Genomic DNA, 26,914 nt, shown 5'->3' with positions numbered 1-26,914 from the left:
TGAACCAAACATAACCTTCCTTTGATCATGACATGAATTGTTAAAATTATGTCATAACCTGAAATTTTATATCTGACTTCTTTCTGTTTCTGTGTCCTTCTGAAGCCTGGAAACTTTGTTGATCCCATTTATTTTTCCATTGTTACAGGCTGTAAGTAGTGGTGATGTTTCTAGTAAGTCTGGTTCTCCTGAGCTTCATCTGTGCCAATACTGAAGTTGCTTTCTACTTAACAGCTATTTTTTTTGCAAGAGATTGCATGAGAGTGTTGGCAGAAAAGGCAGAAATACACAAGAATTCGCAAGGCAATTTTAATCACTTCAAAATAAGTTTATAATTTCAAACAGAATTCATGGTGCATGTGTAGATCTCTTGCCTTTGCTTAAAAGGCAGTGTGATCTAGTCAGAGTCATATTAATTTTGTTTTGAACCCAAGCTGTTTTCTTCTTAAATGACTTTGTTCTAGGGAAATAACTCAGATCCATAAGCATTTTGAAGTTAATTTTCTAAAATGCACTTGAAATTTTAATAGGGATTAAGGCTGTCTTCCTGTCAATATCTAGAAATGCTTTTAAAATGGCCTCATAGTAAATACAGGCTACTATGATTCACTGAAGACCTATGCAACTGTAAATTTTCAAATGTAGCCTTTTAGAAATTTTATTTTTCCCATATTTTACATGACTTCAAAGATTAATTGGATTTTACTTAATATTGCCTTGGGAAAAAGTGAAGAATACCCTTTGTAGAAATGCAAGAAATTCCATTTTAGGAATTAACAGTCTGCATCTGACTTCTTTTTTACCACACTGACTTTTTTATTTAATAATCTGCTTCATTGCCTCCTAGTAAACAAGGAAAAGCCATTCTGTTCGTTGTTGAGTCTTTGTTAAGAAAAGTTTGGTGAGGGACAGACCTGTAATTCATTCAACTTGGTTTCTGATGTATCTTCAAAATGCTGGACATAAAAATGGGCATATTTCAGAACCTTTTCAGGACCAGATCCTGTGTGAGCAGATGAACATCTTTCCATGTGTCTGGTCTCTGCTGTGCATATAAATGAAAATCATATGGATCTGTGTTGGTTCTGGCACACGACAGCATCTCATGGAATCTATACTAGAATTATACTGTGCCAGGTTGCAGAACTATTGCAGATTTATGACCTTAGTGTAATTTAGCTGCCTTATTTTTTCTCTGTTTTCCTGTAGCCGTCTTGCTATCATAGACCTTTCGGGGGTTCTGACTTTCCTTGACCTGGACGCGCGGGCTGCGGACAGCACGGGCGAGCAGCTGAAACTGGAACGCAAAGATGTCTGGGATATGAAATGGGCCAAGGACAACCCAGATTTGTTTGCCATGATGGAGAAAACAAGGATGTATGTTTTCAGAAATCTGGATCCGGAGGTAAAGATTGGCATAGATAAGCTGCTAGTTTTAAAAAATTCACTCTTAAGTTAATGGCTCTTCCTTGAATAGTATTATTCTTATGCTTACCATTCAGTTCTGCAAGTCTGTGTTTATATAAACTTGCTTCAGGAAACCTCAAAATCTTCTCAACTCTCACGTGGGAATGTTGTTTTGGACCAAATAGGTAAAATGAGTGGTCAGTCCTAGAAACATAAAAATGGTATCATATTTTTCTTAAATGTATGAGATTTTCAGGAGGGTATTTTTTTGTATGCTTTGGAATATATAAATGCAATTTTATCAGAGAAACTTGTAAAACAGTTTTGTTGAATCTAAATATTGGCAGGTGTTATTCTCTTTCTCAAAATTTAGTTGCAGAAAACAGGAGAATTTTTAGTGGTGTCCATGTTTACAGAATTGTCAATAATGTTAATGATTTAAGGTTTGTTTCTTATTGGAAGTGCAAGTATATCCTAGTATGGAGAAGAATGTATCTATATGTATACTTAACAGATTTGATTAGGGTTTACACAGATAGGATACAAGTTCATTCCTTTATAACTTATTTAACTTTAAGGAACCCATACAAACATCTGGATATATTTGCAACTTTGAAGATTTAGAAATCAAGTCTGTTCTTCTGGATGAAATATTAAAGGTCAGTATAATTAATTTTATTTTGTAGGAACAGTGTGTGTCTGTCTTACTGATAAATATCTGTTTTGTTGGGTGAAAATAAAAGTCACCAGGAATAAAAATATGTTTCTTTATCCATTATGTTAGAATCCTGAACATCCTAACAAAGATTACATCATCAATTTTGAGATTCGGTCATTACGAGACAGTCGAGCATTGATTGAAAAAGTTGGCATTGAGGAATCTTCCCAATTCATAGAAGACAATCCCCATCCCAGACTTTGGTAAAGTCTCCTATAAGCCAAATTTGTTTAATTTTGTCTTCTTTTCTGTTCTTCTCCTGTTCAGACAGATCTAGTATGAAAATAAAAAGCCTCAAATTAAAACCAGGCAAAGCAGTATACATTTTACACACAATCACTCAAGATTTAATGAATGTTGGAGTACCTAGAATGTCAGGCATGTGTTGTATCATGATAGTGGGTATGCGGTGTAGGCTCAGGACACCTTTTTGCTCTGTGCTACATGGGCCCCAGAACATAGTGTTCCTTGTGTTTTGGAGGTAATTTAAAGGAAATGAAAAGCTGACAGAAAGACAACCATGTTGGTTAAATTAAAAATAAAATTTATGTATTTGATATGGAACATAAAAGAGCTCCAAACCCAGTAAAGGAACACATCAGACCGATAGCAGGATACCAGTAGTTTGAGTAACCCTGTAGCCTTTGGACAGGCCATGAAGGACAGAAATGAGAAGGGCTGGGTTTGCTGTGTTCCCATGCAGCATCTCAGAAGTAATCTGAGAAAGTAATCGGAGATAGTGACATGCTTAAACTAAACATGGCTCAGCTATTAAACTAAAGTTGAAAAGCCAGCCAAGCAAACGTGTGAGAGTAAACCTGTGAAAACAGGAGTGCTGGAAATCTCTTTAATATCCCAACTTGTAAGGGTTGGAAGAGTAAAGGCCTCAGTAGATAATTTAATGAAAAGTCAGTGCAGAACCTAAAACTTCATTGACAAACTCCTTGATGAAGGAGACCAATTCTCTTTAAATCTCTGGGGACTGTTTACCTATCTGTACCCTTCTTTACTAACTTTGGCTCCGTTGAAGCTAAATGGTCTCTTGCAGGACTGGATGCTTAGCTTGCATCAAGGGGGTTGGAGAGGTCACTGTTAATTACGATGGTTCAGAGTTGCTGAAAGACTGGACAAGACACCTTGCTTTAAAACTTTGTCCCAAAAACCATTCCTTTCTATCTACTTGTGCCTTTGTCTCCAGAATGTTCATTTTGAGAAACAGGATTTGCTAGTTACATAGTGAAAGTTTCTGTAATACTATACAGTGTGTAGGGTAAAATGTTTAGAGTCTTCATTTTTAAAAATGTCTTGAACTAGCTGAAGATTTTTGGAGCTTTGAAATTGTTCATGCTTTTTTTGCTAGTATCATCTGTTCACTTAATAGAAAATGACTATTAGTTTTGCAAGTCCATGTCTCAGTAAAAGTTCTATATCATAAAATTACAAAATATATGTCAAATGATGTTCAACTTGCTCTGAAACTGCCATGAATTTTATTTTTATTATGAGAGAAAACACATCACATGCTTATGAAGAAGAGATGGATTAGAAGTGCTGGATATAAAGCCAGTATAAAGCCAATATAGTCCAGATCAGAACAAAAACAGTGACCTTGCTTCTAGAATGTAAAAATGGGGTGATGTGTAGCAGATCAATTGGTTTCTTTGATGTCAGTGATGAACACTTGAGTTTAAGTGATACCAACATTCTCAATTGATTAAAAAATACAGAGCTGACACTGCCTAAGCATGGCTTGGGTCATTGAATACAGCAGTAATATTAGTGGTTTTGTCAGTGCCTTACTGCACTGAATTTGTTTCACAATGTCAATCAGGCAGTCTAAATTTTAAATAGCCTTATTTTTTCAGAAAATTCTAGAACTCATTCAAGCACCTGATGCACACAGGTTGGCCTAAACTCCCTATTTGCAGAACTAACCAATGGGGCAGTACCTGTTATAAGGTCCCCCAAAGGTTTTCCCTGCTCTCCCAGACTGCTGTCCTAACAGGAACATCCAGATGGATCAGAAGGATAATTTATTTGTTGTGGCCAGTGTAGCTGGGGGCACTTAGACTGAGGTTGCCATCAAAGCTTAAAGTTTCGACAAATGCATAGGGAGAAATAAATTAATGGAACTGCACTGAGACCAGCAACACATTTCACATAAGCGTAACACTCAAATCTTGCCCATTCCTCCCAAGCCAGTGTCCATCTGAACAGCTGAACAAAAGAATATTAGCAATTATTTGAACACCTCTCCCTGAGCAACCAGATAGATCACAGAATGTATTAGGAATAAACACATGACTGTATTAAGATCAGCTAGTAAACAATAAATTGAAACAACTCGTATGTCTTATTTAAATAATTACTTTATTTAATATAATAATTTATTTAATAATTATTTAAATAAAGGTATCATCATTTAGTTTATTATTCTATAGCTGCTTTTCCATCTGCTGTGTTTGTTTTTCACACAGGCGACTCCTGGCTGAAGCTGCTCTTCAGAAGCTGGATCTGCAAACAGCTGAACAAGCCTTTGTGCGTTGCAAAGATTATCAAGGCATTAAGTTTGTGAAGCGCCTGGGCAATCTGCAGAGCGAGTCCATGAAGCAAGCAGAAGTGGCAGCTTATTTTAGCAGATTTGAAGAAGCTGAAAGAATGTATCTGGATATGGACAGAAGGTAATTCCATGTAAACATCTCAGAAGTAAATAAAGAAAGAAAATTCTGGGGCGAGGGGAAAGCATTCCTTAATCAGGAATGTCTGTTTTCTCTTTACCAGTCTCTGCAAAAACATAAAAGGATCAGATGGAGAGAATTTTGTTTTGTCCATAGATAACTAGTTCTGTGTGTAAACCAGTGCATTCCAAACTGTTTACAAAACCTTGGCTGCTCTAGGTAGTGCTGTGTTTTATAGATGTTTTTTTCACAAGTATTTTGTCGGTATTTCAACTGGGATTCCAAAAATACAAACAATCTTAAATAATGTTTAATTTATGTGGTGTTGCTCTGCACTAGTAGCCAAGTATGCATTCTTCTCAATTACATATACAAACAAGAGAGTTTTTAATGAACTGTAATCTTTGGAGAGACAGAAGGAATCTGGATGAAACTGTGAAACATTGAAATCAATCAGTGCAATTTTTGCTTAGGAATGAAAACAAACAAAGCAAAATTTTAGTATTGCTGGAAATATAAATTAACACTAAGTAATTATCTAGAGCACTGTCTTTACTGAAAAAGGATAATGAGAAATCAGCAGCAGCAGTTGTGCAGTGTAGCCTGTAGATGGTGGTCAAACATGGAGAAACATGAATCACTTATGCACATGTGAAATTTTTAAGCTTTGATTAATTTAGCCATGAAAAACAGTAGGGAATGATGGAGGAAAAAAAAAAAAAAGTAGTTATTATTTCATGCTGTGAGAATGAAAGTAAGGGGAACAGGGTGGCAGGGCAGAGGGAGAAGGCAGGAACTGGGGAGAGATGCCCAAGAGCACCCAGTATTGAAAACTTCCTTGCATGTTGTTAATTAGTTGATGGCAGTTTGATGGTTTGGGGATGTGGGTTGCCTCCTAAGCACTTCAGTCACACTGCAACACCCAGTTTTAGATATGGCATATTCCTGTTCACATTGCTGAAGAGAAAATTTGACATAGAATTGCAGAAGACAAAAGCATACTTTTTTGTTTACTGGCTTCAACTTTCACAATTAGAAAAATCCTGATAAGGATCTACCATAAATCACAATGAAATAAATCTATTTTTCAAATAAAATTTTAACGTTTTTAGATAGATGCCCTCACTCAGCTAACTGCATTGAATTTTTAGTGCCTTCCTTAATTTACTTGTAAGTTGAGGGTATTTTTTAAAGAATGGCATAACTCTCTCCCATTTATTTTCTATGCACCTGCAGAATTACTTTTATATGAGGTAATATAGAATTATTCTGTTTGGTAAAAAAACCATGCCAGACAGACACAAAGTGAGTCATATGTATGCATGAATAATAAAAAAGAAAAACTACTGCTGAGTCCTTTCTCCTTTCTCCAAAATCCCCCAGAGTCTGGAAGTCTCTGAAACCCATTTTATTACATCTCAGCTTTAGCCTCCATTATTCACATTTGTTGCTTCTTAGTCTTTCCCCTCACTTTCCTTCTGCTTCTAGCCTTTTGCAGCTGCTGCCATCTTTTGTAGTGGTCAGCAGTGAAAGATAAAGAACAGAGTAAGAGGGAACCTGAAGTAACACAGCCCAACTGTCTCACTTGTTTAACTCCTCACACAGGAGTGTGGCTGATAAGGAAGTGCATACATGTGATATAACCTGTGAGCTCCCTTGAGTATTTGCTCTAATGGAATAGTGTTTGAATTGTAAACGAGTTATCTGGGATCACTCTGATAACTGCATTGCAGGTTAGGAACATGCAAACACTTTTGGATGCTTTTCTCGAGATTTTTGTTACCTCTTTTGTTGTGTCTGACTTTTCCCTGCTGTTTCCTGTTCAGGGATCTTGCCATTGGGCTGCGGATCAAACTGGGCGATTGGTTCCGGGTGCTGCAGCTGCTGAAAACGGGCTCGGGGCACTCGGATGATGCCCTCCTGGAACAGGCACACAATGCCATTGGAGACTATTTTGCAGACAGGCAGAAATGGTATGGTCTGTAGAGGAACCAGGAGTAAGGAACTTACAGAGGAAATTATTAAACTGATGATAAGACTTAATTTATGAGGAGAGACAGATATCAGGAAAGTCAGGATGCAATACGTTGGATAATTTTGGAATAATGAGATTTAGCTCACACCTTTATGGTTCCATGATGCAAAAAACAGAGAGCTGTTGATCAGCTACCTAGAGGGTGAAGATGATATAAATCTCTGCTTTGCCAGAAGTCTGTCTGCTTCAAAGGAAGGCAAGGAAAGAAAAATATCTATACAGTTATATTAGGCTGGATATATAAAGTAATAAAAAACCCAAAAGGGATTAAAAGTAATTCAGAATTACTACTGTAATTCACTATTCACCATCAGTGAATTTTCTAAAATACTTCAAACCACACATATTTGAGACAGTCCAAAGTTCTCTGACCCGGATCTGTCTCCAGCTGTTGCCCAAACTGGGCACCCAAGGAAGATTTTAAGGGCAGTGCAGACCTGTAATGGTATTTCTCCAGAACACATTTTGTAGTCAGGTGCTTACTGAGCCAGAGGTAATGTCTTCATAGCTAATAACTTGCAGGGAATATTTTCATGAATGTTTCTTGTTGCCTTCTAAACCCATGTCTTAGAGTTCCACAGCTCCAGTATGTATTGCTATTATCTAAACTGTATTGCTACAATGCAGCCGAAAACTTGTGATTAGATTTTGCAAGCTGAGTTTTAGATGCTTTAGGTAACTTTGGAGAATGGTCTTAGAGTTCTTGGTGTTTGCATTTCAAAATATGGAAGCACAACAGTAAAGCCCTTTCCTGAAAGTTTAGCTGTAAGTTTTCCATTGTCTGGCCTCATCTCTACAGGTGTGGGAATGTAACTTTAGGAATTCCTTGACTTCCTAATCTTATGCTAGTCAGAGAATCAATACTGCTACACTTTTAATATCATGATATGTGAAAGTTAAAGGTTTTAGTGCATTTTGGAAAAAGTTAAATTCTAGCTATGAAAGCTTTTCAAGCAAAGTTATCTATTTAAAATAATGTGATTTTAAATTTACAAATGCAGAAGGCTTACAGAAATAAAACTTCTCTTGTGTTTATACATCAGAAGCCACCACTTTTTTTTTGTCTTATTAGGTTGAATGCTGTGCAGTACTATGTCCAAGGACAAAACCAGGAACGTTTAGCTGAATGTTACTACATGCTAGAAGACTACCAAGGACTGGAGAATTTGGCCAACTCACTTCCAGAGAATCATAAATTGCTCCCTGTAAGCAAAAATAATCTTTATTGTTCATTGTCTTATAGCCAACTATTTATTTAAAATTTCCCATCCTGGGAGGGTTAAGAACAAGAGAAAGAATGCAGTGTATGACCTACTCACTCAAGTGCAATGGAGTTATTTACTGTGGTATTGAGCTCTAGTATTACTGTTATTTTCATAGTCCATCACTCTTCCTTTCCCGCATTGTCCCAGTTCCCCAGAAAGACCTGACTGACAATACTCTAAAAGGAGGGGAAATAGATGGGGTAGGGTGTGTAGGATATATAGATGTAGTATATATAGGAAGCATAGATGTGTATATGTAGCAGGAAATTACCTTTTAAATAATTGCTAATTTAAAACTACGCTGTTATTAACTTAATCCAAAATGCTTGAAAAATGCAAAACATGCTCTTTTAATGCCTTTTCCTGTAAACCAATACATAGCATTTTCTTTTAACCTCACTGTAATAGCTTTCTGGAATTTAGAAGCAGTGTGTGAGATGTTCTAAAAATTTTCAACAATGCCTGGTGCCTTCACAGGATCCATGAAGCAAACAACCCATTCCCCACCCTCTCAGACTTAAATTAACCAACCAAGAGTACTGCTGTTGCACAATGTACTAAAAATGCTGAAGTGAATTTAATACAGTGCTGATGCTTTTTGCAGGATATAGGTTATATGTTTGTGAGAGTGGGGATGTGTGAACAAGCTGTGTCAGCCTTTCTGAAATGTAATCGACCAAAGGATGCTGTGGATACTTGTGTGCATCTCAACCAGGTAAAACAGCAGGAGATAATCTGTAGTAATACCAGTTTAACAGTGAGATTTCTATCCTAATGCCCAGTGGAATACAAGTCCTTGTTAGGTATCAGAAGATTTGTCATAGTTTCTGGAAAATTCATACTTCAGGGCTTAAACCAGTTCTAAGATTAAGATTAGACCACTGGAGAGGCAGTGCAAACTACATGCACAGTATGTGGGCAGCATGCTCAGCATACAGACATTTGTAGCCTCAGTGGAGCTAGGCTGTGCTGTCTCCTGATGGAATTGGAGAAGACTGGATAAGAGTAGATGTCCATTCTGGATATTTTCCACATCCCCCTCCTTCTTTGTATAGATGCAAATGGATTTGTGACTGCGTGTGGATGTAGCTGGAAAAAGCTGAGCTAGAAGCTGATGTGCATGTTTATAACTAGAGCTGTTTCCTGGTATGACTTAACCTGTGCAAATGTCTGTGTCAACACAAATAAGGGAAAAACTGAGGGTGGCTATGAGGAACTCGATGGATGGGAATAGCAGGACTGACTAGGGCTGGCTTTATGTGAACAATTTCATAGTTTATGGATCTGAAGAGCTATTAGGTGTGAGATTCAGTTAAGATCTCAGTCCTGCCAAACTTTTCATTTGGGGCAAACACAGTAGCCAAACCAGTGAAGATCAGGAAAATTCACAGACAAAATGAGCGCGTATAGAAGGATAAGTAAAGTGTTATTGTGTGCTTTAAGCTTCTGGGCTGAGGTCCTCTTTCAAACATGCTTTTGAGAGTCTGGTTTAAGTAATATCAGAAGTGTTGAAATCCACGTGTCCAGCTATGAGCTGCAGTGAAATGATTTTGCATAGATTTTATGAAAGTAGAAGGAACTGTTTTATATGTGGTTTTGGACAGAGGTCTAGCATTTTTTTCAGTACTGCTGCATCACATGATTTACAATGATGTAAGCATTTGTATTCTCTTGCTTTTTATAGCAAATTTATAGCAGTCTAGTTCAAAATCCTGATGAAGTATTCCACACAAATGTTGCAGTCTTTTCATGGATAACCGGTTTGTTCTGAGAGTGTATTTGAAAAAATGAGATTAATAATTGTCTGCTTTAATTTCTAGTGGAATAAAGCTGTGGAGCTGGCTAAAAATCACAATATGAAAGAGATTGGATCCTTGTTAGCCAGATATGCAAGTCATTTACTGGAAAAGAATAAAATCCTTGATGCTGTAGAACTCTATCGTAAAGCCAATTATTTCTTTGAAGCTGCTAAGCTCATGTTCAAGGTATCGGAGGTTTTATTTTTATGTCAAATGACTGGGTTTTTTGGACTAGCTCTTACTATTTCTGTGCTACTTTTATTCTCTTGGGGTTATTTTAGTTTTAACAATGTCTAGGCAATAAGCAGATGTCACACAAGCCAGCTGCTTATTTATTTTGAGACTTTCACTCCAGTAAGAGATGAACTGCTCCTCAGAAAAAGTCCCGATGCCCTGCATTGCCTAGTAAAAGTATGGCAGACTGGCCTGGGATGCAATGTCCACATTATTTTAGATATCATGGGAGTTATTTTTATCTCCTTTTTAAAAAATAAAAAGAAGAGCAATGCCAATAACTAGAAGTTAAATTCTGGTATTTCTTCAATTAGTTCCATCAATTGAAACGGCTCTGGTGTGCTTTTAAGATAAAGATGTTGCTTAGATTTAGTTTGGCTGCAGAGATTTCTCTACATAGCTTAAAGTCTTACAGGAGTGATACGTAATTTTTACAGCAAATATTTATAGCAGTATATATGTAATGTATGTAACTATCAAAAGCCATTCTTCTTTTCTGGGAAAATTACCAGACCTTATTGAAAGCTATGCATGTGTTTAAAAATTGCTATTTTTTAGTTTATTTTTATTCTAGATCACTAGACTTATACATGGTTACACTGATTTGTCCTTCCTGAGAATCTGGCTTTATATACATGTTAGCTAAATACAGAATAATGTGCATACTTCACTTTGACATTTTCATTTATAGTTCTGTTTGCAGTCTAAATTATTACATTTAAAGGCAGAATCATTTTTTGGCATGATTTCCTAGGTTTGTACAAGCATACCAGCATGTCCAAGAGAATTAAATCCCTTTGTTATTTTTTTAAGATTGCAGATGAAGAGTCAAAGAAAAGGACGAAGCCTTTGCGAGTTAAAAAGCTTTATGTGCTATCAGCCTTACTTATGGAACAGTGTCATGAACAAATGCAAAATGCACAAAGGGGAAAAGTTAAAGAGAAAAGTTCAGAGGTAGTGTATTTTTTTTCTTTTTCTCCTTTCTGAATTCTGTTATCTGCTAGTTAGAATAAAGCAAGCCATCTTCGTGGGAGCCTATAATGTTTTTTTAATAACCCTTTTCCCTGCTAAGAACAAAGCTTTCCTCCAAGCTAGTTCCCCTTGAAAATATATTGTTTTAAGTATTATTTTAAAACATTCAAAATGTATGTATTAATAGATAGTTTTCTTCCTAAGTTTACCATGTTTTTCTTAATGTTTTCACTTTAACAATGAAAACCATACTAAGAAACTCCAGACTTTTTTCTTCCTGCAAGACTCTTGTGTCATTTAGGAGTAAGTAGGAGTAAGATCACCAAAGGGTGATCTGTGATTAAATTAAGCTATGCTGCTTGTAATTTAGCAGGGAGATGGCTCCAGATACAGGGGAAGCAAATGGAAATATTTTTTTTCTCTGCTCACATGTTCATATGCACAAATGAAATAGTTTAAACAAATTTTTAAGAGCTTTGGAGTTGAAATGCAGTATTAATCCAAACTAGGAACCAGTCTGCAGCTGTACACAAAATATATTTGTATCCACACGTATATGATATTTATCTTTGAAAATCTGCACCATATGTCGTGCCTGTGCTCTGTTCAGAATGCCTGACAATGCTCACTGTAGGTCCATTTGTATTTTTCCTACTTAGCACGGACAGTGGTTTAATCACCAAGTATAGAAAAGCTCTTTTAATATATCCCCATTTCCTGCTATATCTGTTTCATATAAAAATTTCTTGTGATACTGGTTTTCAGAGTGCTTCAGCTTTGGCTGGTTTGCTGGAAGAAGATGTTCTTTCTTCAACAAATCGCTTTGCAGACAATGCTTGGCGAGGAGCTGAGGCTTACCACTTTTTCATACTTGCACAAAAACAGCTCTATAAAGGCAATGCAGATGCAGCACTTAAAACAGGTAAGAATTCATTTTCAACCCTGTTAAGGCAGCACATAACTTCATTTATAGCTGCCATATTTTTCAGTTCTTAATAAGTCCATGGAATTTAAACCAAAACCATATAATGAATCTAATATGGCTACAGTCACAATACCTGGAAAGGACTTTGCTGAAGAAGATGCAAATCTTTCCAAATACTACCTGGTAAACTGGTCAATCTCTGTAGATGTTTGCTGACTGTTTTGTTTCTCTCCCTAAATTATAAGGCATACTTGAATTTACATTAGACCTCCTTGCAGAGTTTCACAGAAAATCTCTGGGAATCAGAGGAAAAAAACCAGTGCCTTGTACTTTGTCCAAGTAATGAGTATTTCAAACCCTTCTAATATTTTTAAAATGAACCAACCAACCAACCAATAAAGCATTTCAAGGAGACACCAATTTCCAAGTGAAATGTCCTAGATATTTTTTTAGAGCAATGCTTCATAGTCATGTCAATAGAAAGAATGTGGTTCATTTTGTCCGATTTTTAGAATTAATACTGTCTAGTAGCAGCTATTTCATACAGATGCTTGCACTTCTCAGAAGATGTGTAACAATACCCGTGGATTTCTTTTTTTAGCTCTTCATTTGCGAGATTATGAAGACATTATCCCTGCAGTTGAAATCTATTCCCTTTTGGCACTCTGTGCATGTGCAAACAGAGCATTTTATACTTGTTCAAAAGCCTTTGTTAAGTTAGAATCCTTGGAAACTCTTAAGCCAGAGCAGAGGCAACAGTATGAAGACCTTGCTCTAGAGATATTCACAAGATATAGTCCAAACTATAAAAAAACCCCTGATCTGGATGATGTTCTTGAGAGGTGGGTTTACTTTTTATATGATACTATAATAACACTATCACTTTTTTCTGCTGTATTTTGGGTTTTAGCAGGTTTTGTGTGTGACCATATTAATTGTTTTGCTGCTTAAACCAAATATTGGGCAAGAATGAGGCAGGAGTTAGCCAATTTGGAGGAAGGTAATACAGCACTATGTTTGGGAAAATACACACTGACTGCATTTGAGGAACTGGAGAGAAAGATGTAACTTCATCTTAATTTGAAATGCAGGTAGACAAAGCACAGGAGTTTTAGGACTTTTGAGACTGTGTAGTGTGACATTAAAGTAAGAATGTTACTACTTTGCATCACCATGGTGGGGTGATGAAAATATCAACAAGGGATTGTTTAACCATTATTAACTAAAAGGTCTCCAGCAGTGTTTTGTGAATTATCTAAATCTACTTGGTGTGAAAAGAGCAACATGTAAAGATAAAATTAGTATGAAGTGCACATTTAAAGGGTAATCCTTGGAGTAGCTGTACCCACAACAGTGTGTAGGACGTTTCCTGCTAAGAGCGTGGAACTTGTAAATATGGAAATTGATTGTGAATCAATCTTCTTTTAGCAAGCAGGATTTAAACCTGTCTTGATTGATTCTACTATGCAGAATCTCAGTAGCAGCTGTCAAGTTGACCCTTCAGAGGAAGGAGTATAATAGCAGTGCAGATGTCTAATCAGGCCTTACCTTTATGTAGCCTTCATGGCTTCTTTTCACCCCATCTTTTGGATCTGCTGGTCCTGATTTGTTGACTGTATGGTTCTAGGAGTGGGCATTCTCTGATGTGAAGATTTATATCTTTAGTGAAGTGTTACATGAGGTAATAACTTCTAATCAACAACTGGCACACCACATTTTTGTTCTTTCAGCTTTACTCTTTATTTCCTTTTTTTTTTTTTTTTTTTTTTCCACAGTGGAGATGGTAAACTTCCTGTATGTGTTGCAACAGGAGCCCCTATCCTGGAGTATCGATTCTGGATGTGCAGTGTGTGTAAGCATTGTATGAAAGCCAAAGAAGCGGGCCATTATAACGCCTGCCCTCTGTGCCACAGCCCAGTAAGCTGAGGATAAAGACTCTGTATCTGCATTTATGACTGCTAAAAACAGACTCTAAAATGTTACTATCTTTTGAAATACGACTCAGGTACTGTATTGTAGCAGTTAGTGCTGATGTTAGAGAAACATTAAAAAACCCCTACAAAACCAAAACAGAAAACCCACATTAGAAACCTTTACTGCTTCTGTTTATCCAAAGAAATTACCATGTAAATAGATCCCATTTTTTGCTACACTTTAAAAAAAAAGTTTTAAGGTTAAAACATTCTTTTTGAATTGTAGATTGAGTCTAGTTTCAAAACCATGTGGGTTGAATGTAGTCTCATATCAGTATGTTCTACTCTGACCAGTCTCTTTTTTTTTTTTTGTCTAATTCCATAGGAAATTACTGGATTTTCTCAGAATTCAGTTTTTTTGAAGGAAGTGACTCCTGAGTTGAAATAATGTCACAGTAATTTTGATAGTATTACCATATATGTTTTTGTACTACAGTTTAGAGTTATTAGAGTGATGATACCAGTATAACATATGTCAGTGCTGGTTTCCTTTGCCAAGTGTATTTAAACCCACCATAGCAATAAAGGGCTTGAAAACACGCAGCAGTCAGTGTGTCAGTTGGGTTCCTGAGCTTGGGTGATGTCATCTTCAACAGGTTAAGGAAACCTCCATGAACACGCAACCTGCAACCTGTCATTTTTCATGTAGCTTGAGAGAGCAGCCTGCATCTGTTGAACAGGTGTCAGGAGCTGAAGTGTCACCCTTGTTACACACAAAGCTCAAGGAACGATGTCTCACTGTCCTACCTTAGTGTTTTATTTAGGCTGTGCTCTGGCAGTGCTGCAGGGGCCTGGATGCACGGGATGAGCTGTCCCCAGGACCAGCACTTGACTGCCTGACGAGAGCTGTGAGCTGTGATGTTCACACTGTGCCTTGGCACGTTTCTGAGAGGAGAGCACAGCACCTCTTTTGTGCTGTCTCTCATGGAAGCTTAGGCCAGGTAAGGATAAACCCCATCTCCAGAGAATCAGAGAGCAGTAGAATGGCCTGGGTTGGAAGGGACCTTAAAGACCATCTTGTTTTAAGCCCTCTGCCATGGGCTGTGACACCTTCCACTAGACCAGTAGCACAAAGTCCACCCAACCTGCTTGAATGTTTCCAGGGAGGGGGTATCCACACCTTCTCTGGGCAACCTGTTCCAGTGTCTCACCACCCTCACAGTAAAGAATTTCTTCCTTACGTTTAACCTAAACCTTCCCTCCTTCAGCTTAAAGCCATTCTCCCTCGTTCTATCCCTTTATGCTCTTGTAAACAGTCCCTCTTCAGCTCTCTTAGAACCCCTTTAGGTACTGGGAGGTGCTCTGAGGCCTCCACAAAGCCCTCTCCAGGCTGAACAACCCCATCTCTCCCAGCCAGTCTCCCGAGGAGCGGTGCTCCAGCTCTCTGATCATCTTGGTCCCCTCTGGCCTCGCTCCGCCAGGTCCGTGGACGCTCTGGACGCTGTGTGGCAGCTGGGGGTCTCAGGAGAATGGAGCGAAGGCGGACACCTCTCCCCGGCCCTGCCGGTTATCCCGGAGCACGCCGCCCAGTCTCTGGATTTCGTGCACGCGCCGTCCCGCCGGCAGCGCCCCGCTCCTTCCCGCGCCGGCGTGCCCGTGACGTCACGGCCCGCCCGCCCCGTGACGTCAGCGCGATGGCGGGGGAGGCGGCGGCGCTGCTGGCGGCGGCGCGGGCGGAGCTGCGGGCGCGGCGGCTCTCGGCGGCCGAGGAGCTCTTCAGCCTCTTCATCGCCCGCAGCCCCGCGGGGTAACGCCGGGGCCGGGGAGCGGGGCGGGCGCGCCGGGCGGGGCCCCGCTAACGCCGCTCCCTCTGTCCCCGCAGTGCCCGCGGCGACCTCGCCACGGCGCTCAACGACCGCGGGCAGGTGCGGTATCTGCGCGTGGAGTTCGCCGCCGCCGTGCGGGACTTCACGGCCGCCATCGAGTGCCAGCCCGGCTTCGAGGTGCCCTACTACAACCGCGGGCTGGTGCGCTACCGGCTGGGTACGGGCCGCGGCGGGGCGGGGCCGGGTCACGGGCGGGGGCACCTGCCTGGCACGGCGGAACACGGGCGGGCGTCGCTCCGCGACAGGCGCGACACGCGCTCTCAGCGCTGGCTGCGCCTTCAGCTGCTGCCTGCCCCGCGCAGGCACTCACACCCCTCTGTCCCGAGCTTGCTGCGGGGTCATTCGAAACGATGCTATTCCCTGGAAAATAGGAGGAAAGGTGTAGTTGCCTTGTGGAAAATTTTGTAAAACAAGCCACTTCCAAACGCTACCATTAAATCTGAGATAAAGCATCTCCCAAGCAGCTGTACCTGCAGTGAGCACAGCCTTCTTGACTTCAGTGGGCCGCCGGCCACGTCTGGGTAATTTCCTGCCCGGTTTTTGATGATGCCATCCCAAAATGACAGCCCTGTGCCTTTTGTTAGGGCTTGGTCACGTCAGAGCTCGAGGAACTGGAGAATGGAACCGGGCCGTGGGCACCAGCTGGATGCTCTGTGCCTGTGTGCCAGCTTTAAGGCAGCCTCATCATTGGTGTGGGCCTTTTGTCTCCTCTTGGGAATAAACTGGCTGAACTGAGCCTTAAGTCCATCTGAGATTCAAAAATACATATTCTGGTTCTTGCTGTGAAACCCTTTGACTCCCAGTTGTGCACGTGGAGAATCCAGATGTAGTGGATCCACAAAATAACTGCTACTTTGTGGTGTATTAGGAGGTACTCCTGAGTTGTGAGAGGTTTGTGAGCATGAGCACTTACAGATAATTTAACTTTTCCTTTTTTTCTTCTTTGGGACAGGAGACTTTGATGAGGCCATGAAAGATTTCAGGAAAGTACTAGAGTTAAACCCCCAGTTTGAAGATGCTGCATTGAGTCTAAAACAGGCTATTCTTGATAAAGAAGAAAAACAGAAGCGGGGTTATTGACAGTTCAGGTGATGTGATGATGTGAATTCAGGTGATGTGATGTGAAAATATTCCCCTACACACGTGATTTTTGTCATTGATGGATGAAACACAAGATCATTTACATCTGTTAATGACCTGTTGAAGAACTTAGTTCTTAGATAAATAAGTTAAAAATTGATCTGGATTTGGGATTTTTATTCTTGAGGGAAAGTGTAACGTTGATCTCTGTGAGACACGTGTATAGATTTTGTACAGAAATACTTTGTAATTCTATAGTAAATGTGTTGGCCAGATTAATTGAAAATAAAAATGAACATGTGCTTTTTAATCATGATTGTGTGCAGAGTTTACTGTAGAAAATATTCATAGGAGGAATTGTAGCTTTCTCTTTCTTATTAAAGAGATCAATTCCCTGGAAAATACAGTGTGAAATGCATCTGATGGAGCTGGCTGTGAGCACCCAGGCAGCTTCATTTCTCACATGGTAAGAGGCACCATTATTGAAATCTGTAAATCATCAGCAAGAAACACCCTTACAAGTTCTAATAAAAGAAATACTCTCTGATTGTTCACACAAGCACTAGGATTTTGTTTTTTAAATAAAATTAATGACAGTGACATTTCTGCTTCTCCTGGTGAGTTCCTCTGTGAGTGATCCCAGGGCCTACAAAAGCACAAGGCTCTCTGAAGATGGTGGGACTGTTTGGGTGAGTCAGGAGAGCAAACTGGAGCCTCTGGATATCCTTCCCAGCAACCTCACCGAGATCAGTTTCAGTGTGGGGAGGAAACTGCAACAGCCTTAATGAGTAAATTTGAAACAGGGCTGAGAAAATGCTGCATTTACCTCTCATGCTCTTGACACTTGACTGCAGCCATTTGAAGTTACAGAAATATGAGATGTGACCACTCACAGTTTGGGAAATAGGCAATGACCATTTTTTCCCCCCTCGCAAGTACTTAGTAATTTTCTTTATATATTAAGCACCTGCTTTGCTACCATTTGTCTTGGTGTTCTGTCTCTGAAATAACACAGGTAATTCAGTGACTTGATACACTTCATGCCACCTCAGTCTTAACTGAGAAATCCTACCAACTCTTGACTGATGGTGAGAAGGTGAGCTAGAGCTAAACATGTTACTGGCTGTCAGTTCTGAGACAAATCACATTCAGCTGTTCATTACTGCTTTTTTTACAAAGTTTTACTGTGAGAAGAGAGATCACAGATGTTCTGCACAGAACAGTTAAAATGACAGAATATAGATCAAAATATTAATTGAATAATTAATTGAAGTGAATAAATATTTTAGAAAACAAAGATGCTAGAGATAATATTCTAGCTTGTGTTTTTTGAATGTTGCTTAATTACTTCTTATTCAATCGTTGGCACAGAAATACTGCACAGGGCTGGGAGCAATCGCCAGTTCTCCACAGTATTTCCTTGTCTCTCCTGTGAAAGGATGAACTGTCATCAGGCATTTCAGCATAATCTGGAATTCTTTCAAGGTAATTTTGGCCAGCAGGGTTTTCACATTTTCCCCTTTCACATGCACACGAGCCACTCAGTTCTCTGGCTTTCAGGTTTTCAGCCTGACATTATTGAATAGCCCTGCTGGTTTCACTTGGGGTAGGGTTAGTTTTCTTCATAGTGTCCTGTATGGGGCTGTGTTTTGGATTTGTGCTGAACACAGGGTTGATAACACAGAGATGTTTTTGTTATTGCTGAGCAGGGCTTGCACAGAGCCAAGGCCTTTCCTGCTTTTCATGCTGCCATGCTGGGGAGGAAGTTGGGGATGCCTGGGAGCGTGGGAGGAGACACAGCTGAGACAGGTGACCCAAACTGACCAAAGGGATGTTCCACACCATAGGACATAATGCTCCGTATATAAAGTATGTAACAAACCCCCAAAACTTGAAGGGGAGGATGTATTTACTAACTTCCCTTGTCCTGCAAAGTTTCCTGTTACAAAAGTTTAAGATTTAAAAGCCTAGTGGAGAGTAATAAAATTCTTTTATGTAACGTTTTGTGAAATTCAGGCAACCTCTCAGCCTGTAAAAGGAGCTGGGTTGTGTGCTTTGGATGCTTTGCAATGTGAGGTGCTGTAGCTTTATACCTTCACTGGGCTTTAGGGGTTGTCTCTGCTTGAGACTTCCACACCTCTGTGGAGCTGCTGGGTCACGCCTGCCTCTTCCACTGCTCTTGTCAAAGTCATGGGTTTGCACCAGTAAGTCAAACAGATGGTTGCTGCTAATGTACTGTGACTCTCTTTACTCTGGCCAGAAATATTTAATATGTGAATAATTCTCAGCTGCTTTCCCAAGGTTTCCTACCTATAAACCTGCTGTCCCAAACCCTTGACTTTCCTTCCACAGCCGTCACTGGCAGCCCCTCTGTTTGGCTTGTTCCCTGGAGCCAGGGTTAATTTGGCAATGAGTAACTGTTCTCACCTGATGATTTACCCCTAAACTTAAAAAAACCCCTGTGAATTCCATAAGAAATTACAGAATATCAAAGAAAACATCACTGCCTTACAGAACACAGCAAAGAGTAACATCATCACCCTGTGCTTTTTCCTGGGATTCTATTTGTCCTACTGAAACATGGGAGGAGGAGTTGTCACACATCTACCCATGTTGCAAGGCCTTTCCCTTGCTTTTGGAGAAAAGTGGGAAAAGCTGACCATGCCAAGGTTAGCAGGGCACTGAGCACTGTGGGAAGGGTTTAATGCATGTTTAATGTGAGTGCAGCATGGGGAACAAGGAGAGCCTTTCCAAATGGAAAACTGCAGCACAGTGAGGCCAACAAACCAAGAGTTTGGTTGTCAAGTATATGTCCCTAGAATATGTCGCTCTTCCATGTGCCTGCCTTCTGCAAGGGGGGTTAGTCAGCATGAAAAACCTGAAACTCTTGGGCTGTTCCAAGTGAGGGCTGCACTGTGCACTTCTTGTCTAGTAGGAAACCTTGTTAAAAAGTGACTGAGGAGGGAAAGATGCACTATTCCAATTTTGTGGGGATTGAACACCTCTATCTCAGTCAAGCTCATCTATGCAGGTCATGCTCTCTTGCCTGTCAGGAGGAGAAGGATTCAGAAAAGCAAAAAAATGGTTCAAAACAGAAGATTGCTAGTGGGAGGACAATATCCAATATTCTTTTGTGTCAGCAGATGACTATTCACCTGCCTCATCCTTTTAACAGAGGGAGGGGATGGATCAGTGAAACAGATTCGACCCCAGCCACTGGCTTTCATGCAGAATGGAAGGTCTGGTTGCTTTTTATGAAAATAGTTTGCTGAGAGATCTGGTCAAGTAGGAGGCCCCACTTCCAGCATGTTGTGACCATTTGAGCTGAACACCTGGTGTCTTTACTAAGATTATTTCCAAGATTCTACTTGTAGGATCCCTTTAGTGCATGAGCAGGGAGGGATTGGATGCAGTCCAGAGCATTGCTTCCTACAGCTCATAGTGATCAGTTCTTTTATTACTTGTGTTTGTACAAGGAGCATGTGAAATGGGCCTGAAGGATATCCTTGTCTCCCAGCAAGGAACAGCTGCTCCAGCTGTGTCCCAGGCATCACAACAATAGTTTTCAACCTAAGTCCTGTTGCTGTGGAAAAGACTGATCAATGCTTTCCAGGCTGGGGACTCTGGCTCTGGTGTGCCTCTCTCTGTGCATTAAAAAGAACTTCTTTGGCAATTCCTTTTCTCCACATTGACTGATTAGTGAAGGCTTGTTCGACTATAGTGATATGATCAGAGTGGTTCCTGAAAGCTAATCCAAGAAACCATTTAAGCCCATAGGCCTGAAAACTGCAATCTAGGACAGGATTTAGGTGCTAAAGTTCCATCTGCAACACCTGAGATGTAGGAATAATCCCAGGAGAATGCATGTACAGAGCAGTACACCCATGCAACAGTATGGTTGAATCATACCTTGGGAAAGACACCCCCTAAGGTAAACAGAGAATGCCTAACCCCAACACACCATGAGATTCAGTGTGAAAACCATCATCTACACCATGAAGAGCAACCAAGGTAGGAGAAAGAGACCAAGGATGTCTAATTGCTCTGGCTTGTCTGTGGAAAGGGGGAAACATGAAATCCCTGTTGAAATGGGAATGCAAGTCTGTCTCTCTTTCCATCTCCCTTCCAATGTATGTGGAAGACAAAAATCTCCTCAGCTGTCAGGTGGTGGGTGAAGGGTATGGAATGCTGCTGGACCCCTTCCTGGTTTTCCAGGGGAAAAGGGGAGGATCTGGGATATCCCACTTACTGCAGACAAGTTTATCTAGATATACTCTGTGAGGCTGCAAAACAAGTGAACCTTAGTGACACCAGAGCTGACCTGATGCTCACCTGTGTGGCCCAAGAGTGCTGAGAAGAGAGCATTTGGTCATTATTATTTTCCCTTCATCCCAGTCTACAGATTTCTAGAGGACTTATTTTTATATTAACAGAAAGTTAACCTAAACTTAGGAGTTTGCTGCTGTTAAAAACAGGGAGTGTCTCTCCTGGCGAGCACATGGAGCAGTAACTCGCTGGGCTCTGCAGTGTGGGCTGTGGACAGCAGAGTGCACTGCTCGTGCAGCAGAGGAAGGCAGCACCCAGGCAGCTCCTCAGGGTCCTGGGGTCCCAGCACCCTCCCATTCCTTTTTACAGGTCTTACTCCTTCAGCAGGTACAGCTTTACGAGGGCATTTGTTCAGCAATCATCTCAGGAAGGGCTGCACTTTTTTGGGAAATGGGCCACGTGTGTGCACTGACCGGGCAGCCTGGGAAGGCAGGGGCTGCAGGAGCTGGGAAACGCTCTGGAGACCGCCCATGAGTGTGCCATCAGCACGGGTGTGCCATCTGCCTCCTCTGCACTGCTGCTGAACTTCCACATGTACTGCAGCCACACCTGCAGTGACAACGTAGGCGCACCCTGAGAGCGATTACAGGTGGTCGTGTGTCAGGCTTGTACTTTGTCTCTAAATATATATATATATATATATATATATATATATATATATATATATATATATATATATATATATATAAAATTTAAAAAGCTTTCTGTATACATAGTAACAAAAAATCCCAGGTGTCATGTTTGCTCATACTAGAGTATCCATTAAGTCACATTTTATAGTGTTAGTCTTTTCCATGCAGGGGCAGGTGAGAGGAAAATGAGGAACTAACAGGTTTCCAGGAATGTCAGGTTGATGTAATGATTTAGACAAGACTCTGCATTAGTGGGGAGAAGTGTGTGCCCTGGTGTTGCATGCTGGAGGGGCGCAGGCAGTGGTTGCTGGGCTCTTTGAAGCCGGTGTTGGTGCAGCAGTTGATTGCACATTAGCAAGGAGATGTTCTGTGCTTACATTGCTCTGGTGCATTTTTATTTGACTTTTCAGATTTTCACTTTACATTCAGATGGGAGGATTGGCAGTCACTTTATGAAGTATTACAAGAAGCAGCCACAATCAGGGCTGGAATAATTTTAGTGATCTGCAAGTCCACATGTGAGCAGCTGGAAGAAACACAAAGTGTTATTTTGCAGCCTTGGGTCATTTTCTGGTAAGTTTTCTCCTGTAGCCACTTCAGAGAGGCAACAGGTTGCAAGATTTACTGATCCTGTTAATAGACTCAAGAACTTTCCAGTGCTGTCCCACCATCTGGTCTTTAAACTTCATGCAAATAGTTCTGGTGGTTCCTGCAAGAAGTATCTCGTGTGCCCAGTGGCACCATTTGGAAAGCAGCCAGCACAGCAGAGCCTTCAGATGCTGTTGGAGACACACACAGAGGCTGAAGTGAGGAGTGCTGCTGGAACAGACAGCTCAGCACCTCAGGTTGTCCAAAGGTGGATGAGGCTATAGGAGAAACTCTGCTCTTTGGAGGATTTGAACTGTTCAAAAGCATTTGGAATATGGCAGTGTGCCTTAGTGCCTTAGTGTTTGTTTCTAAGATTTTGGATCTGCTTTCTCTCAGACTGGGGGCAGTCTTGTTGAAAACCTGTTGAAATAATATCTGGCTCCAAAACTGCCTGCTCTGGCCCAACTCCAGCATGCCCTGCTCTGCTGCTGACATCTGCTCCACAGCCACTCCACCTGTGTTTGCCTTGGCAGGGAGCTCTCCTTCTTCCCTCTCTCATGGGCTCAAGCTGAGCCCATGGGACTGCAAACCACGTCTTGTCCCAGAACTTTTATTTTTGAGGTCCTCAAGGACAGGCTCTGCATTGCTTGTCAAAGCATGGTGACCTCTCAGGGTGAGTACACAGGGCCTGGTGTTCTTACCAAACTCAGTTTATTTGTGTCATCTTAGATCTGGAGCAACAATCCATACTGGTCCAGCAAGTACATAGCCCCGGAGACTGTCAGAAGGGTGACCTAGAAAGCCTGAGAGCAACAGACAGTGTGTTTGGGTAGATTTTAAAGAATACATACATGCTGCATGTTAAAGGTGACATCAGTGTTCACAGTCCATGCTCGAGGCATTTCGGATGCCAGAGTCAGAGCTCCTAAATCTCAGAAACATCAGGTCAGGGGTGTATTTCAATGGTTCTTTTTCTCCTCCACAACCTACCCTTCCTCTCCCTTGAGCTGCACTGTCCTCTGCAGGTGCTGCCAGGTTGTGTGTTGGTAGGAGAGCACGCTGCCACCAAGCAGTGCACATACACCTGAGAGGAAGAAAAAATGCCACTTGATCCTTATCAAATCCCACTTTGCAGAGCATTATCTTGTCTTTGCCTTTTGCAGAAACCACATCTGATTAGATTTAGATTTCTCTGAACAGTTCCATGTGGCACCTTCTAACTGAACCTGCCTTGAATTTAAAGTTGGTGTCAAGGAAGCCCTCAGGCAGTTTGGTAACTGAGAGGCCGAGACAGGACAAGTTAAAACCTCACGTGCTGCTGTGTATCAGTGCTAGGCAGAAACTCAATCTGGTGCCTGCTGCAGCTGCACACTTAGGAAGCAGCACAAGCCAGAATTGTATCATGTTCATTTCTAGCAAGTTCAAGAGTTGAGGTGCCTATGAAAGACTGAGTAAATAATGATGCAGTTACTTGAGCTGCCCAGGCAGGGTAAGCACACCATGGCTGGTATCAGCACATGTCAGGAGAGGCAGTTCACTCAGCTGCGTGCACAAGGAGCAAAGCACCCTCAGGTGACTGTCCTGGGTTTTTATTCGCTCTCCTTAGTCCTTAGAGGAGAATGGGATCTCAAACTTTAGGACCAAACCCTCTGCTGCTCTGCCCATTGGGCTGACACCTGATGAGATGGATGACTGTCTATGACAGAGGGGAGACAACAGAGCTGAACTTTGTGTGGATATTGGGACATATAAGTTGATTTTTCTGCTCTAGACATTTTGAGCTGATGTGATATGAATCTGATCCTATACAAAGGCAGAACCATCATACAAAAATCATATTTACATACTATATTATTTTGTTTACTCCAGCCAGTCCAATCTCAAGTCAGCTAGGTGGCAGAGGAGATTTAAGAAGAGAACTGAATTGAAGCTGCACACCAGTCAGGGTAGTTGAGTTAAATGCTGGCTAGGATTTAAATCTATGAGGTGTCTAAATCTATTTCTCAAAGCATGAAGTCTCAGGTTAGAAGGGACCCATATGGATCAACAAGTCCAGCTTCCTGCTCCTTGCAGGACTACTTACAGCTAAACCACATGACTTAAGAGCATCATCCAGACTTCCAGGATAGGGTCCATGAGTGGGAAGTGAGCCTTCCACTCAATCCTACCTGTTCCAGTTGCTGTGCCAGGGTCCTTATTGCCAGCCTTTTAAAGTGAGAAGGGTGTCTCACCCTGGGGCTAACAGGTACCGGGCAGAACTCTGCAGCAAACTCACTGCCATTAATCTCACACCTATTTGAGAGGAAAGATCAACAGATCTAAGTAGAAATTAGGGCTTTGCTGATTGGTTCATTGGACATTTAATACTACTTGCCCATCTACAGTGATGTTCCATCTTGGGGTGTTGTTGAATTCTGGAGATCTGGCTACCCAGCAGTTTTCCAGGTATAACTCGATGTTGGGGCTCTCGTCTTTCAGCTCCACCTCAAGAAACACAGGCTCCGTGGGTTGTTTGAGTATTGTCATGCTGGACCCATAGAACTCCGTGAAGGATTCATCTCAAGAAAATGTCAGGGGATTTTGTTGTTGTTTAATATTACTTAAACTAAAACATACTTGGAAATTCTCTGATTTCCATAGGAGGAGATTTACCTTTGGACACTCTTGAAACTACATTCAGTGCTTGTCTTACCCTTCTGTAAGCTGCAGAGAAAGAAATGTTAGTGAGGTTCTTTAGCTGAAAGTAAGGCAAGTCTTAACAAGGGAACTTAAGACTGAAAGAGTCTGAGAGATTTAAAAATGGAGGAAGAGAATTACCCACCTGCAGTATTTGAACGTGGAAACATTGTCCCAGAGCCAAAGGCAGGGGATGTGGCTGGGTCACTGGAGAAGGCACCGAGCACCAGGGTCTCTTTTGCTTGGTAGTAGCACAAGACTGTTAGTCTAGAATAGAAGAAACAGCAATTTTTGTGTTCACATCTATTTGCCAGCAGTTGTACAAAAGTGAGCAGTGTCAGTGATCAGCAGCTCCTACCTGTAGTCTGGATCTCTTGTGATTATTGGTGTGCTCTGTCCTGGAAGAGTCTCTTTCTCATAAGAGATTTCATTCTCATAAATAATGTGGTCACCTTCAAACTGTGCATATAGAAACTCATGATAAATTGCCTCTTCTCAGGAGCTGGAGCAGGGGGGCGAAAGAGAAAATGCAGGAGAGGCAGAGACTTCCAGCCGGTATATCTGCTGGACTTACCCTTACTGAAGTGCCACAGGTAGTGACATGGAACTTGAAGAAGGCATGGGCTTCATTATACTCTCTAGGCTTGCAGGAGCTGTGCCTTAGCTTGGTTTTACTCATGTCAATGGCAGGAACTGTCTTCATTTGGGCAGATACCATTATGGTACCATCTGGATGGCATACTGAGAAAGTCAGAGTTGGTTATGAGCTCAAGAAAGAATCACACATCTTTTTATTAATTGATCAGTTGCATAACTTACTTATAAATGCTGAAGAATTAAACCTGCAGCTAATAGAGAACATCTGTAAGGTCTCCATAGTTCTCACTTTCCTTAGGGCAACATCAAACCTTGCTTTAATTTTCTGAAAGGACACTTCCTGTGAAGGAGGAGAGGTAAGAGGTCTCCTGTTATAGTCCATCATCACACGTACAAAGTTCTGCTCCTTAGCTTGTACCATTTGAATACTAACAAGCCACAGGAGTTAAGTCAATGTGAAGACTCAAGCCTGAAGCAACATGGGGGCAGAAGGACAAGTTTTCTTGTATGCATTTATCAGTCACTGTCATGGAAATCTGGGCTGATTATTGTGGAATAGTTCGAATTATTACAGCATCAATTTTCCCCTGCCATGTCTTAACATTTCTACAAAAAATTCCTTTAAAAGTGCTTCTTTCATAAAAGCTATATTGAAATATTGTTTCTGGCTCAGTGCAGGTGGGACATTTTGCCTCATCTTACTAAAAACACTGAGGAGTTTGTTTTTGAAGACTTGGTGCATATCTTTTAGAGACAAGTGGGGACCTCAGATTGCATAACACATGGCATTGTCAGAAGGGTCCATGTCTGATGCCTCTTATCCTACTTGCTCTGGCTCAGAGTCCTTCCCTCTGGAATTTTCCCAATATAGGTAATACCACAGCACTACAGACTGTGACTGCAGGAATCTGAGAGAGTCAACAGTCCTATGGGCTTTTAAAAAGGCATTGCTGAACAGCTCCTGTACCTCATAGATGAGTCCCCCCGCAAAGAGAGGAATTTGCAAGATCAGGTGTGTGGAGTTGGTAGCAGCAAGGTAACCATTGGTGAGGGCAATGTGCCGGGTCAGGAGCTTGTTACCAAGATACAGGTCCCAGTACTGGTGCAAGCCAAAAGTGGGCAGGGTTAGATACAGGTTTTCTTCATCACAGGAGCCAACTGCTTCTGGTACTTCTGTGGGAAG

The 26,914-nt window shown here is 41.2% G+C and overlaps 2 protein-coding genes across 3 annotated transcripts in view; both read left to right on the top strand.

The window, feature by feature from the left end:
* The window catches only part of WDR35 (WD repeat domain 35), a 41,947-nt gene extending 27,403 nt beyond the window's left edge, over window positions 1-14,544 (top strand). For both annotated transcript variants that reach the window (XM_040059691.2, XM_040059690.2), the window contains 12 exons: window positions 1,210-1,405; window positions 1,986-2,066; window positions 2,192-2,328; window positions 4,603-4,806; window positions 6,630-6,776; window positions 7,911-8,043; window positions 8,708-8,818; window positions 9,924-10,088; window positions 10,950-11,090; window positions 11,874-12,030; window positions 12,635-12,875; window positions 13,809-14,544. In XM_040059691.2, the coding sequence (XP_039915625.1) occupies window positions 1,210-1,405; window positions 1,986-2,066; window positions 2,192-2,328; window positions 4,603-4,806; window positions 6,630-6,776; window positions 7,911-8,043; window positions 8,708-8,818; window positions 9,924-10,088; window positions 10,950-11,090; window positions 11,874-12,030; window positions 12,635-12,875; window positions 13,809-13,959 (1,864 nt within the window). In that variant the 3' untranslated portion in view covers window positions 13,960-14,544. The remainder of the gene's footprint in view (window positions 1-1,209; window positions 1,406-1,985; window positions 2,067-2,191; window positions 2,329-4,602; window positions 4,807-6,629; window positions 6,777-7,910; window positions 8,044-8,707; window positions 8,819-9,923; window positions 10,089-10,949; window positions 11,091-11,873; window positions 12,031-12,634; window positions 12,876-13,808) is intronic.
* A 1,088-nt stretch (window positions 14,545-15,632) lies between these two features.
* Window positions 15,633-17,222, top strand: TTC32 (tetratricopeptide repeat domain 32). The gene is made up of 3 exons (XM_040059204.1): window positions 15,633-15,753; window positions 15,829-15,989; window positions 16,785-17,222. Exons 1-3 carry the CDS (start codon window positions 15,641-15,643, stop codon window positions 16,910-16,912), a joined length of 402 nt encoding a protein of 133 aa, XP_039915138.1. The 5' UTR covers window positions 15,633-15,640; the 3' UTR covers window positions 16,913-17,222.
* The last annotated feature ends 9,692 nt before the right edge of the window (window positions 17,223-26,914 follow it).

The sequence above is a fragment of the Hirundo rustica genome, chromosome 3, assembly GCF_015227805.2.
Source record: "Hirundo rustica isolate bHirRus1 chromosome 3, bHirRus1.pri.v3, whole genome shotgun sequence".
Lineage (NCBI taxonomy): Eukaryota > Metazoa > Chordata > Aves > Passeriformes > Hirundinidae > Hirundo > Hirundo rustica.
The sequence above is the reverse complement of the archived record's forward strand: the minus strand, read 5'-3'. Positions and strand labels throughout refer to the sequence as shown.

Excerpts from the sequence above, each read along its gene's own strand:
- TTC32 (XM_040059204.1), top strand. The coding sequence starts at position 15,641 with ATGGCGGGGGAGGCGGCGGCGCTGCTGGCGGCGGCGCGGGCGGAGCTG. Across the intron at positions 15,754-15,828 it reads ATCGCCCGCAGCCCCGCGGG|TGCCCGCGGCGACCTCGCCA; the intron begins GTAACGCCGGGG and ends CTGTCCCCGCAG. Across the intron at positions 15,990-16,784 it reads GCTGGTGCGCTACCGGCTGG|GAGACTTTGATGAGGCCATG; the intron begins GTACGGGCCGCG and ends TCTTTGGGACAG.